The 13,861-nt window shown below is 44.5% G+C and overlaps 1 protein-coding gene across 4 annotated transcripts in view; it reads right to left on the minus strand.

Moving 5' to 3' along the window:
• Tiam1 (TIAM Rac1 associated GEF 1) overlaps window positions 1-13,861 on the minus strand; it is a 350,431-nt gene that overhangs the window by 73,320 nt on the left and 263,250 nt on the right. For all 4 annotated transcript variants that reach the window (XM_060370704.1, XM_060370703.1, XM_060370702.1 and 1 more), the window contains 5 exons: window positions 12,278-12,502; window positions 10,042-10,227; window positions 4,685-4,831; window positions 2,059-2,133; window positions 99-269 (listed from right to left, as the gene is read on the minus strand). In XM_060370704.1, the coding sequence (XP_060226687.1) occupies window positions 99-269; window positions 2,059-2,133; window positions 4,685-4,831; window positions 10,042-10,227; window positions 12,278-12,502 (804 nt within the window). The remainder of the gene's footprint in view (window positions 1-98; window positions 270-2,058; window positions 2,134-4,684; window positions 4,832-10,041; window positions 10,228-12,277; window positions 12,503-13,861) is intronic.

Genomic DNA, 13,861 nt, shown 5'->3' on the forward strand with positions numbered 1-13,861 from the left:
TGTCACTGCTCACATACGCTGCACACTGTCTCAAAGGGATGTAGGGCTGTGTGCAAGAGGAGGCTCTTCTCAGTCAAACAACCCGAACAACTAAATACCTTGCAAATGAGCTCCAAGGTGTCCCTCGCAGTGTCCCCAGGTCGGACAACCGTCAAGGCTGGCTGGTTATTGGGCAGACAGAACCAAGATGGAGTGAAATATTCATGGACCCAAATGTCGCAGTCAGGATTGTGCTGGTGGACGCTGGGTAAGACCACCTCTTTCTCCCTCTGTGATAAGAAGTTAAGTAAGAAAAAACTAAAAAAAGTAAGCAGGGCTGTAGCAGTCTGTGCCTAGTGAACTTAGATCCCCAGATGACCTAGACCCAGAGAAACTGCTTATGGTAGTAGTAAAATAGCAAAAGCAGAGCACACCCCAAGGATGGATGATACATTAGGAGCCACATTGGATAAGCAAGGAAAGAATGGGTTAGATTATTGTAATGTAGACAAACTTGATGTTCACATAACATGCCTTTATTAGTGGTTTTGAAAAAGGCAACTAGTTGGTAAATAAGGATCTACGGATTCCCAAGAACAAGGCTAACAGTAACTACACAGAAAAAAACAAGTTTCTCTGTAAATGCTGGGAGGTGGTAAAATGACTTCCATTCATGGCAATAACAGGGTCCAGGAATGAGGAAACCCAACTGTGGAAAAGTCTCAGCCCTGTTTTTGAACTCTGCTATATTCACAGATACACAGGTCTCCAGGGAAAGAACTGCCAAAAAGCAATCACTTGCCTACATCCCATCATCTACAACTGGAATCATCCCAGGCTGTCCCCATATGACACATTAAATCAGTGCCCTTAGCACTGGACCAACCCTACAGTTGCATATAAACTGCTCTTTGAGACGAGGCTAAACACCAGGATGTTAAATTTTAAAAAGGTGGCCTAGAAAAATAGAAAACACAGACACAAAACAGAACTCAAAAGTTTTGTCATTTCTATAGCCCGTGTGCAAGAAAGGGTATTTCATCATTTAAAATGTATAATACATGCACAACTGGCCAACTTCAGATATGACCAAGTAAATATTAAAAACTATGTTTGGACTGTATATAGGTGCAGCAATTTAATTTCATCACGGACAAGTATTCAAAGAGTGTGCCATGGGAATGCATTCCCTAGGCTAGCCACCTCCTCATCAGGATGACACATCCAGGAAGTTTGAGTAAAGAAAGGCTTTAGCCACTCTTCTGCTCCCTCCAGTACCAAGAACCACACTGTACTCTGGATTTTGTAGACCAGATCCTTCTAGAACACTGGGCTCAGCCACTGATGACTAAGATTACTTGGTTGCTCAGCAACCAAAAGATGAATTCTGTCAAAGTAATCCTGGGGATGGGAACTAGGAAATCCTAGCAACATCCCTGTCAATACTGGAACTCCAAAGGAAGGTGGGATTGGGGTCCTAAAAGAGGATGGGTTTTTTTTCTTTCTTTTTTAAAGAGAAGCTACAGAAAGTGGCAATGGGGGAATTGGTATCTTTATGGGGTTTTAACCTAGCAATCTGAAAGACCCTATTAAATTCAAACACAAGGCTGAATCATATCTGAATATTTGACTTGGGAGAAAAATGCATTAAAAAAAAAGAACATACTATCAGAACACTTCTTTGAAATTAATGCGAACAAAATAGCATGTGTGGGCAGAGAGTGAGGGCACTAAGAACTCACCTCTTGGGAATAAAAGTTGTACATAAAAAGGAATTAGCGATGACATAAAATATTCAGCGATCTCAGAACTCAAATCTTATTCTTGTTGGAATCTTACACATCAAATGATAAGGATGGAAAATGTTATGTCAGCAGGGAAATGTTCTTATTGGCACCAAGATTTAAACCTAACATGATATTTCCACCTCATGGTAACCCATTACATAAGGTTTTTAAAACCTGATCATCTCAGCTTTTCACACTGAGTGTACTTAATTTTAGTTTCCCTCGAACCATAGAACAGTACATATGCTAACGCACTTGTTCATCTCCAAAAGGAACACAGGCTTATTCTTACCTTGCCATCTGGAACAGTGTCATCAAATATTCCCTCTAAAGATCTCTTTACAGCGTCAGTTCCCTCTCCAAACACCTGCATATACAAAAGCATAGTCTTAAAAAAAGAAATATGGTCAACAGGCCAAAAGAAGCATGGGACAGCAGCTGGAAAACAGGCAAGGCTTTGGGAAACATCACAGCAGGGTCCAGGCCCTCCTGATCCCAAACTACGTCACAATTTAAGGTGGAGATCAAGTCCCAGTTAACCAAACTTCCACACCATTAAGAGTTCAAAAATAAAGAAATGATTTGTTTTTAGATGTAGAAAGAAAATTCACAAAAGCAATGAACTAGACTCATTCAGAGAGAAGACCTCCCTTCAAAGATATGGTCAGCTGCACAGCCTTTCAAAATCATACCCTTCAGTAGAACTGGAAAAGGTATTTGTAGCTTTTGCATTTTGTATAAAGGTTAGAAATGGATTTTCTTAACTTAAAAACCAGAAAACTGTCTATTTTTTGAAATTTAATAAAACTGTGTATCTTAAAAATATAACAAAAAATGGTCAATACCCAAACACAGACACAATAAATGCTATATGCAGGCTGTTAATGAGCATATGCCACCAGGATAAAGTCAATAATTTTTTTTTTAATTCAGTGTAAATAAAGCTACAGAAATACAGATTTTTTTTTTTTGGTCTATTTTAGAGTCTTGAATTAGTGATCAATTTCCTATTACAATTTATGGGTAAGCAAGATTTTTTTTAATTTAGTTTAGGAATTATAAGAATGATTTGAAAACATATTGTGAAAATGTTTGCTTGCATTTATTGAAATTCAGCCACTCATTCCATAGGCAGCAGTCTAACCTGGTACCCAAAAGGTAAAGCCATATAAACCAAGAGTTCTAATAGAACAGACCTGCAAGACCACTCCCTCCAGCAGGAGAGGAGAGATGCCGACACCAACGGCTTCCTTTCCCAGTGGGATGGAGAACCTGTATGGGGCCAAGTCCAGGGTATCACACTACATTCTACCTTCCCAAAGTTTAGAGAACAAGCAGGGTTGTTGAGTCTCACACATATCTCAGGCCTAACTGGTCTCCCTCAGGCTCCATCACGACAGAAAATGCCACGTTTCAAAGGTGAGTGTGTTGGTCAGTTAGGAAACCTAGGACAGCAGCCTTCAGGACTAACTCAAGAGTGCAGGGAATCATATGAAAGAAGGGGAGTTAGTATGACATGGAAAGGATAGGAGCTCCACAAGGACCAAATATACCTGGGCACAGGGTCTTTTCTGAGACTGACACTCCACCAAGGACCATGTATGGATATAACCTAGAACCTCTGCTCGGATGTAGCCTGTGGTACCTCAGTAACCAACTGGTTTTGCCTGGTAAGGGGAACAGGGACTATTTCTGACATGAACTCAACAGCAGGCTCTTTGGCCTCCCCAACCCCCAAGGGAGGAGCAGTCCTGCTGGGTCAAAGAGGAGGACTTTGCAGCCAGTCCTGAAGATACCTGATGGGACCAGGTGGGATGAGGCGGGGAGGAGGTTCTCTCCAATCAGTGGACTTGGAAAAGGGCAGGGAGGAGATGAGGAAGGAAGAAGGGAGGGAATGAGGGAGCGGGACACAGCTGGGATATAGAGTTAATAAAATGTAAGTAATAATAAAAATTAAAAAAAAAAAGACCTGAAAAAAAAAAAAACAAAAAAAGGAAAAAGAAAAAAATAAAAATCCCTCCCTACAGAAGTTGGTGGTTGCAGTTCTCCGAGTAAATGGTTAGGGAATCTGGTGATCGAGTCAGTTTTGCTCAAGGGCATCACATGCAGGGCTACACTGGTGATCTGTCACCTCTTGACTGTTGAGTGGCGGTCTGTCCAGCCTCAGTAGCCCATAAAATGAATACTCCCTCCAAAAAGACTAAAGTCACTCGTGTCTTACGGTCTCTAAAAATCTAGATGAGTAGCAGCTCAAGGCCGTGCATGTCTACAGTGTCAATGGAGACAGACGACAATTGAAGGCTGAGTTTTCTAGAAGTGACTCCAGCAGGAAAGAAGCCTTAGCTAGAAACAGGGACGAGAAGTGCCTCTGGGCAGTGTTCCTAAGGGCTCTATACAGCCCAGATTAGCCATGTGACCCTCTGCCAGCCTTGGGCCTGATTAGGAGTAGCCATGGCGGTCACTCTCATGTTCCTGGGTCCTCGTTCCTACAGGCTGAGGAGCTGCCCATTTACAGGCCCCTTTCAAATACCAGGGGCAAAATGGTCACATTTCCCTAGGGATTGCCTTGAATGCAGCACCCGAGCCAGCTTAGGATGACTGTATTTCTGCTTACTTGGCTGCCTATGGAGCCTGCTGTCTTCTGAGGGCTTATATGAGTGCTGCACTTTTTTTAGTAGGTCTGTAATTAACCGGAGTTTGGATAGCGTGCAGGTGAGAGACGGATGGCGATGACAGCCTAATAGCAGAACTCAACATTTGGGGTATAAATTACTTATTAAAAAGTGTCCAGCACAACTAACTTCATGTCAGGTTGATTTAAAGTGTCAATAAGGAGAAACACACACACATGCACATGTGCAAATGAACTGACACAGAATCTGTATCTGAAGGCCCTTTGTGTTGACCCTGGGACCTACCTGGTTGATGGTTGGACGTCCCTGCTTCTTTTTGGAGGTAGTGTCTAGGCCCCAGAGAGAAGAAAACCTGCTCCTTCGTTTGCTTGCAGACCTGGACATGGCCTGTGTCCGTCTTCTCACACCAATCTCACCGGTGCGGGCCGCCACCTGGGATTGGTTAAGACAGAAGAGGCTACAGGACTGGAACTGGTGCCTTCAGCGGCCACCCAGTCCCACCCTGCAGTAACTCGTCCCCTAGCATGGTACTGACTGCAATGCTCAACACATTAACCTACGATATGACTCTTACGCACAGAGACCCTGGGGACCTTCTCTGATGCAAAATGAAAAGCTGGCAAGCTCACTCACTGTAGGGGATCAATGAAAACAAATAAAATACGCTGTGTTGCTAGGAGCTAGCTGTCCTCCAGCTCGACTTGACACGCTGTACCTACTGGGTGGAACCACACTGTTTTCAGATGCTTCCTAACCACTAAGGAGCAGCTTCTGCATTTTAAAAATGACACGAAGGTTGGTGAAAACCAGCAGACTCTGGATGCTAGGATTCCACAGTGAATCTAATCTAACCAGTCTCTTCTATGTGTTGAGCTCTCTGCAATCTCTTAGAATATATAAAACCATCCTCTTTGCTAAAATCGTGGACCCAATATCCAGGGTCTCCACTAGAAAATCCCTCATGTATCTGGGCACTTGGCCAAGAAGTCAAAGCTGGCTTTTCCTTGGAGTGTGCCATGTGTATGTGACAGTTCTAGTTAATGGCACAGCTTCTAGGAAATGTTTTCAAAGGAGGGGCCTTTCTATTCTCTTTGGTGCAGTTTGCCCCTACTGACAGGAAGGACTGCATCACATCCTGAAACAGTGGGCTTTTCTACAATGGAAGACCAAGGAAAGAAAACCACCCTGCCAGACTGGACCACTGAGCTTCTCTGTCTCTCTGTGTCTCTGTCTTTTTTGTTGTGTTGGGGATTGAACTCAAGACCTTACACATGCTAGGCAAGCACTCTACCATGAAGCCACATCCAAGCCCAATAAAGGTGCTGATACATGCAAGGTTTTCTCTCATGCACACATGCATTCTCTCTCACACACACACACCAACAAATATATGTGTAACACAGATCTTCCATAACTTACATGAGTTCTATTTCAGTGGAAGGACAATTACACTTGTTTGTTTGTTTGTTTTTGTTTTTTTTAAAGCCATACTCTGCTGAGACACCTCTAAGGTACCATCCAACCAGGGAAAGATTTCAGGACAGGCTAGCCCATGTCTGAAGCTACCACCGTGACAGTTGTGGAAGCAGGGATCTCGAAGGACTCCAGAAAGCCCATACAGCATCAGGCTTGAACTTTCCCCTACAGATTCTAAGCCACGTCCAGGAAGCTCAGGGCTCTTCTGCCAGGCGCGCTCAATAGGCCACCCACAAGCCCTCCTTTCAGAAGGGCGAGGTAGGAGGCCCAGCAAGTCAGACTGGATATGAAACCCCCCACCTGCTCTTTGTTGCTGAGGTGAATGTCTAAAAACCTATTTGTCATAGATTCCCACGCAGGCAACTCCCAACATGACAGATGCCAACTGGCAGCAGTCCCGGGGATGAAATAGTATTGGGTAACACGGGGGCCTCCCAGCCCTCAGCACGTCGGCCACACGGCATTTCCCTGAGTCTTCGGTACTGACAATATCAACACAGAGAATCCTAGTGAGGGGATGGGCAAAGACCCCCATATGCACTGAGGACCAGAGCCAGAAGGCTTCTCTGCCAGGGCATCAGGGAGAAGGGTTTTGGACTCGGATGCAAACAGAAGGAAGAGGGAGCCGAAAGGTCTGGCATTGTCTCAGCTAAGTATTTAAGAAACACATATAAGGGCATTAAAAGGTGAGAGCCAAGACTCCTGTGGGACTTTTTATGAGAAAGATTTTAAGCTATACTTATTCTTTGGGTATCTGGGGAGAGAAACCCACAAATAGAAGGCATCATAAAACATGTCAAATGTTCTGATTTCTCCTTTCTTAGCTGAAGGCAAGCAAAGGCTGTAAAATGGTTAAATCAGAACATGCTGACACATGTATGTTCCCACAGCTGTGTAAACACAGAAGAAACGGTGTTAAACTTTAGAATCCTAACCGCCCCCCACCAAAAAAAAAAAAAAAAAGGAAAAGAAAAAACCCAGCTGTTTGGTCTCAGTCTACATACAAACAGCAAAGCACTGGAAGGACCTTGTCTGCCGCCCCACGCCACACACACAGGTAGCCTGGAGCAGTGAGCAGCCGGATCTGTGGAGGCAAGCAACCGCAGATCAAAATTACTCCAAAGAAATGTTCCATGCGTGTGGAGCAGGAACTTTTCCCTCATCGTTATTCAGCAAACAACGCAGTGTAAGGATCTGCGGAACATCAGCGTTAAGCACTGAAGTAACAGACATGAAGTGCATGGGGGATGAGCTGCGGCTGTGTGGGACCAGCACACCACGTCCTATAAGGCACGTGACCACCTCCTTTGGTGTCTGAGGGGGCCCTGCTGCCACTCTTCTGAGGACGCTGAGGGGTGACTATCACAGCAGGCGTGTGTTAGCCTGCTCATTTCCTTCCCAGCATGCCTCACTATCTGCACTTACCATGTTCCATTAGCTGCACGTGACCTTCTTCCCGTCTCTCCTACAGGAACGTGAGCTCCAGTAGGACAGACTCTGTGTTCTTTGCTCTTTTAACCCTCATCACAAGGCTAGCAATTGACAAATGCCAGGTTCAGGCATAGATTTGTCAACCAAATAAATAAATAAGAAATTTAAGATCAAAGAATATGGCAGCAATAACTTAAAGAGCAGCAACCGGTGGGGTGGGGAGGAGGCAAGGAAAAGCACAGGGAAGACAAATGGTTGTGCCTGCAAACACTGTCAGTCTCAGCACCTGGCCAGCTGTCTGATGTGAGCTGCTCAAATACTCCAGCAGGTTAGCCCTGTAGGCTGTAATGGTAGCCACTTCCCCCCACCCCTCCCAAGACAGCAATGACCACAGGGTATAGAAAACAGGCTGGCAGAACTGCTGGACAAGAACTCATGGGTTTCTCAATGGTCAGACCAGACAATACCTCCTCTGTGGCGGGCACCTAGCTACACTATCAGTCGGCTCATCTGTGCAAACAAGAACAATGATAACCTTTCTTCAAAGAGTACAGCAGGGACCCTTCAGTTAATGAAGGCAAATCACTCAGCTTGATTGGGGCTCTCCTAGCAAATGGGACTCCCATTGCAGCTCAAAGCCCTCCCCTGACCCCAGTTCCCTTTACCTCCTCCTTCCATCCACTTCCACTGAAAAGGAGGAGGGTGGGCGGATATCCTAGACAAAGGAGAAATTGAAGAATGCTTCAACTCCCATAGAGAGGAGGGGACCCTTAGGGTCAAATGACAAGGAGAGATTGGGGAGGGGTGGGCTGTCCAATAAATGGGACTAAAATTCCCTGCTTGGGGTGTTCTTCAAGGGCTGGTGCAGAAAACAGAACAAGATACCCAATAAAGTGGCCTAACTTGTTCTGTCGCAGAACAGTCTACTGAACTGACTGGCAAGGATGCGTGGACACCAAGCTTTGCACTGCTGAAGCAGATAGCAAGAAACAGAACAAAGGAACAGAGAGGCAGACACGGGAACTAAACACTATTCCTCCCAATAACTGAGTAAAAATCCCCCTGAGTTACCAACTCAACCTCTTCTGCAACAGGGCAGAGTTAGCTCCCCTGCCACCAAATGGGAAGAGTGAGTCAAAGACATATTAAGAGAGGGTCAAAGATTTATGGACGAGTAGCTCAGTGGCTTTTCCTTCTGTCTTAGTGACATAAGCTCCGATGGCTTATAAACAAATAATCAAAGCATACATGTTTGAGGGAGACAGTAAAACTGTATTTCTTCACCTTCTATCATCTGACAGCAAAGGGAGAGGGATGTGACTACCAAGACTAACACGTGTTACGTGAGATGAGCTTGCCTGTTAATAAAAATAAATAAATGCTCTTGACTACAACATTGTGACAGAAGCGAAGTGAAACTTTATATATATATATATACACATACATATATATTTCACACACACAGAATAAAGATTTGGCTAAGTCAAAAACTAGTGTTCAGGTCTCGAAGTAAGAGACCTAGGCCATGTAAATGAGAACTAGGTTCAGGACTTAGTCCTTGCTTGCCCAGTTATTACAAGAAAACCAAAACTGTAACAGCCATTTAGAGGTAGGCAAGCAGGCTAGAGCAGGACTGTAACTAGCAGTACAAGATGGTTTTAACAAACTCTAGACAATTGGCGTAAGACTCTTTCAAAATTCAAATCTCCCCCTGAGTGTCTAATGATGACACTGATGTATATTCAAAGAGCACAGGCACCTCAGACTGAATTGCAGCTCAGAATTCAATGGAGGACACAACTGGCCCCCAGTTAAGACTTGCCAGCAGCTCTGGGCCCTGACACTTAAATCTCTAATTCCACAGCAAACGTGTTAGAGGGTAGTGCCATTTCAAGGGTGTCATCCTTGATGAGCTGAAACATGCTGCTTGTACAATGACTGTTTTCCCCTTTGGCAGAAATGGGCCCAAAGAACACAAAGCTGCTTGTAACTTAGCAAGTCCTGAGAATGACAGATTGTAAACACAGCACCGCACACAACCTGCTGCCCCTGGGGTCAGACAAAAAATTCCCCCTTAAGAAGCTAAGTGTTCAGCTACCTAGTCACAGAAACTTGGCCCTCCTCCAACACATCATATAGTTACAGCCATCACACAACAACAAAGTGAGACCTCCAATCTCCACAAAGATCCAAAAGATCCATGTTTAATGTATGGTGTGTGGGGACAGAGGAGAATATGCCTATGCATGGGAGAGAACAGATCTGCATAAGAGAGACAGATGAGGGAAAGCCCTCCATCTGTCATTTACAGAAAGCTAACTTCTCTTTCAGCTTTGCCAAAACTGCCTAAAAACAGCAGCTATCTGCAAGCACTGCAGTGAACATATCTGGAGACAGCACCTTCGTAGGGCTGCGATGTGTACAGCTCAGTGGTAGTGTTTGTCTCCTTTATGGGAGGTCTTCCCAACACCATGGAGAGGGGGCAGGCTGGGGGTGATAGAGGGACCAGCGTCCTTTGCATTTTCTTTGCACAGTTGTTTAAGCCCTATCAAAGAGACTTAAGTATATTTCCACACAGGTTCAAATAAAATTTTACATTAACTGCAAAAGAAGAGTTTTTGGACATCTGTACAGGACACCAAACTAGGGAAACACTCCAGAGACTCCTGTCAAGTTCTGTTCAGGGTTAAGCATTAAGATGAATATTTTCCCAAAATTCATTTGCTTCTACTCACCAGGGCATGAAAAGATGATACGGAAAAGATCCCAAGACGGCCCATCGCCACTTTTGTAGGCCGGCTTGCAAAAGCAAGCAGCCTTTTGGGGTTTGGCAGCTCCCCACCCTGGAGGCTGGCTAAATAACAACGGAAACGAAACAGGTCCATCTGGAACTGTTCCAGGTTCTGCTCCCAAACAAAGATCTACAGTAGCGAATAAAACAAGGAGAGAAAGGTCAGAAATGGTGAAAACATCAGCCACCTTCTTCTACAAGAATCTTGCAGATCTGTTTGTTGTAAAGGTACTAATTACAATTCTAGCGGTTGTAGGTCTCTTAGGGTGCATGTTTTCTTCTTTACAAAGATCTGGTAAGCATAAACTCAGTATCAAACATGAAGTCCCTTATTAGTCATTAGCTTCATGGGTACTGGGGGGGGGGGAGAGGCATGTTGGGTATGTCAATTCTGATGATAAATGTAAGGAATAAAAATGTAGGGATCTCCAGTACCGAGGAACTTTAATGTCAACTAAGAGATGGCTTTTACTTAAGAAAAGAGAAGAAAACCAGGTTGGTTAAAGGTCAAAGCAAATGAACCAAAGCTTTGGCAAAATCGGGGTGGTAAAAAAGGGTTGGAAGTAGTAAACCATCAATGATGGAAACCCAGACGCTGGGGTACGGGGTTCTAAACACTAATGTCCACACGTATTGTCACTCAAAGTGGCAAAATATCTTCTGTCTACTGATGGGACATTCAAATGAGATCACAGAACAGCGAGTCCATTCAAGAGTTGTACACTGGTACAAACAGCACGTTCATGGGGCTGGAGGGATGGCTCCGCAGCTCAGAGCATTTGCAGCCATGACAGAGAACCCGGGGTCTGTTCCTGGTACCCACGGAGCATCTCCTACCATCTATAAATTCCGTTCTAGTGGTTCCGATGCCCTCTGCTGACCTTTGTGAGCACCAAGAAGGTACATGACACAGAGATATACTTCAGAGGACACTCATAACATAAAATTATTTTTTTTTTTAAAAAGTGAAAGCTGAGAGGTCACTGGTGACATCTCCTTCTTTAAGCTTTCTGAAAACCAGGGAGAACAGACGTGTTCACGATGGCACTTTCACAGCAGCCAAGAAGCTGCGAATGACTCAAGCATCCATCAAAGGAGAAATGGAAAAACAGCGGTGTATACGTACAATGGGTTAAGGGATAAGGACCAGCCCCAAAAGAGTGAGACGTAGTGATGTGTAAGCTGTGATGTAGATCAAACTCCAAAATGCTAAGGGAAGAAAGCAGGTGCAATCCTGCTCATATGGAACATCTATCTCAAAGGGGCAGCCCTTCAAGACGGGGTGGCAGGGACAGGGTGCGTGCCTGCGTGCCTGTGTGTGTGTGTGTGTGTGTGTGTGTGTGTGTGTGTGTGTGTATGTGTAGGCAAGTGCTTAACAGGAGTTAGGTTCCTTTTAGAACTAGATGAAGGAAGGGGCACCTAACATTGCAAACACATGGACAGCTGCTAAACTGTTGCAGCTTACATGGTTTTGTGCTATGTGAACTTGCCTGAGTTTAAAAACTGCAGTGACCAATAATAGAAAGAAGAGAGAGAAGGGCCCTGCAAAGCCATAGTGACCATGTGCAAACTTTTGCCATTACTTCTCAGACACTATAGCACAGCAATTGCTTACATAACATTCATCTCTACCGGTTTCCTAAATGATCTAAGGATGAGTTAAAATACATGAGAGATGTGAGTAGATTATGGACACACACTGTGCCATTTTATTTACATCAGGGACTGGAGCAAACACAGATCTGGGTTTCTGCAGGGGTCTTGAAACCAATTCCTAATGGGTAATGCAGGACAGCTGTATGGACTTTTAAATAAAACACCTATCACTTTTTAAAATTTAGGAATAAGTCCTCCTCACAGCTTGGCCCCGTGATAAGGTGGAGAAGGAAATCAGAGATTTCTAATTACACCAGTTCCCCAGAATCACAAAGATTGGTAGGAGCCGGAAAGTTCTTCTCTCTGATTTCTGTCTTCCCTTCACTGTCATATTGTTCCCTTTAGCTCGATACAATCAACTCTCAACAAAGGGCAAAGAAAACTGACAGCCACAATAAAGGCTCTAACAGTCTGGTTGACAGGCTGCTGCTGTGATAACAGAAGATGTTTTAAGATTCCCAGACAGAAAATAAAAAAAGAGCCCCAACAGATCTGCCTAGCGCCAAGCACACCCGGCCAGTCACCTGGTCCAATATGGTCTTCTTCTTCTTCGAGTCGGTGACAGAGGACAGCTGCATCTCGCCCATCTTCTTCATCTTCTCATCCATGTCGATCTTCTGTTCCAGTTTCTTGATTTCTGACTTGAGGAGGCGGAGTGTGTCTTCCTTGTGGTGGTGTCTTGCCACAGCAGCTGCGCAGGCAGAGTGGATGGCGGTGATCCAGTTCTCCAGCTCTGTCTGGCTGGTGGTCTACAGGAGGGGGTGCAGGGAGAAAGAGCAGCTTCTTAGAAGTTCATAAAAAGTAACAGTGTGTGTCCAGGGAGGCAGTGTGTCTGAGGCAAGATGTCTAGTCTAGACCAACATCCATGGACCCACGCATGCGCACATGGGAGACTACCTTGAATTACCCCTTCTTGAAATCCACCAAAGAAAGCCCTGCCTGCAAATAGTGCCCTCAAAAGAAGCAGGATGATACCCAATGTACCTAAGAAATCCTCTTGTTTAAACGGTACTTCTAAAGAACTTATCCCAGCTTGAAGCAGCTGTAGTAAATTTAGGGTTGGTTTAGGAAGAGGTTCCAGGCAGCCACAGGATCAATACTGCATTAAGAAACTCCAGGAATGCATCCATGAACAGCAACAACCCAGCAGAAATCCACAAGCTACCAACAGGCTGTTTAAGAGCACTGGTGTTGGTATAATATTCTTTTGAAATGTATATACCTTACCCTTGTTCATTTAAATGCTGATTTCTCTCCCCCACTCTCTGGTTTCAATCCGGACATTGCATTGTGATACTTATTCTAGGCATCACTTGTCTCAACTTTGTGTAAACATGCCAAAATAAAGCAACCAGCCACAATTTTGAGCAACAGAAAGGAAGCAGGAAGAGAGGGAGGAGCCAGAGGATAGGAAGGTGGGAGGCAGAGGAGGAGGAGAGAAGGGCAGACTGAGAGCTGGGAGAGCAGAGCTAGAGCAGAGATCTTGGAACGACGTGGAGAGATGGACTGGACCTAGTATATCACTAAAAGCAAGTATAATGTGGGAAATCTAAATGTTAGGAAACTATGAGGGCTTGGAGGTTTAGGATGGACTAACTATTGCCCAGCATTGTGTTCTAGGTTAATTAAATAAATCCTAGTCTCTGTGTGGCGATTTGGGTATACAGCTGTTTAGGATTAACAGCAGCGTTAATAAAAGATAAATCAATAGTAAATATTAATAGTCACCTACAACACACTGGGGCTACAGAGATGGCCCAGAGGTTAGGAGCAGAGTTGGCTCTTCCAGAGGACCTGGGTTTGGTTCCCAACCACATGGTGGCTCACAATTGTCTCTAATTCCTATTCCAGGGATCTGACACCCTCACCCTGACATGCATGCTGTCAAAACGCCAATGTGCATAAAACAAAAATAAGAAAATTATTAAGAAGAACACTAAGATGACATTATGCAACACACCAATGAACAGGTGACCTCCAAGTGGGAGTAGCATAAGACAAAGATGCTCTCAAAGGTAAAAGTGGTAAAGTTTGGGGACAAAAACTCATGCAATAACTTGCGCAAAAGATCAAGACAGACCAAATCCTGGCAGAGGAGCTATTGGCTT

This window comes from Meriones unguiculatus, chromosome 17, assembly GCF_030254825.1.
Source record: "Meriones unguiculatus strain TT.TT164.6M chromosome 17, Bangor_MerUng_6.1, whole genome shotgun sequence".
Lineage (NCBI taxonomy): Eukaryota > Metazoa > Chordata > Mammalia > Rodentia > Muridae > Meriones > Meriones unguiculatus.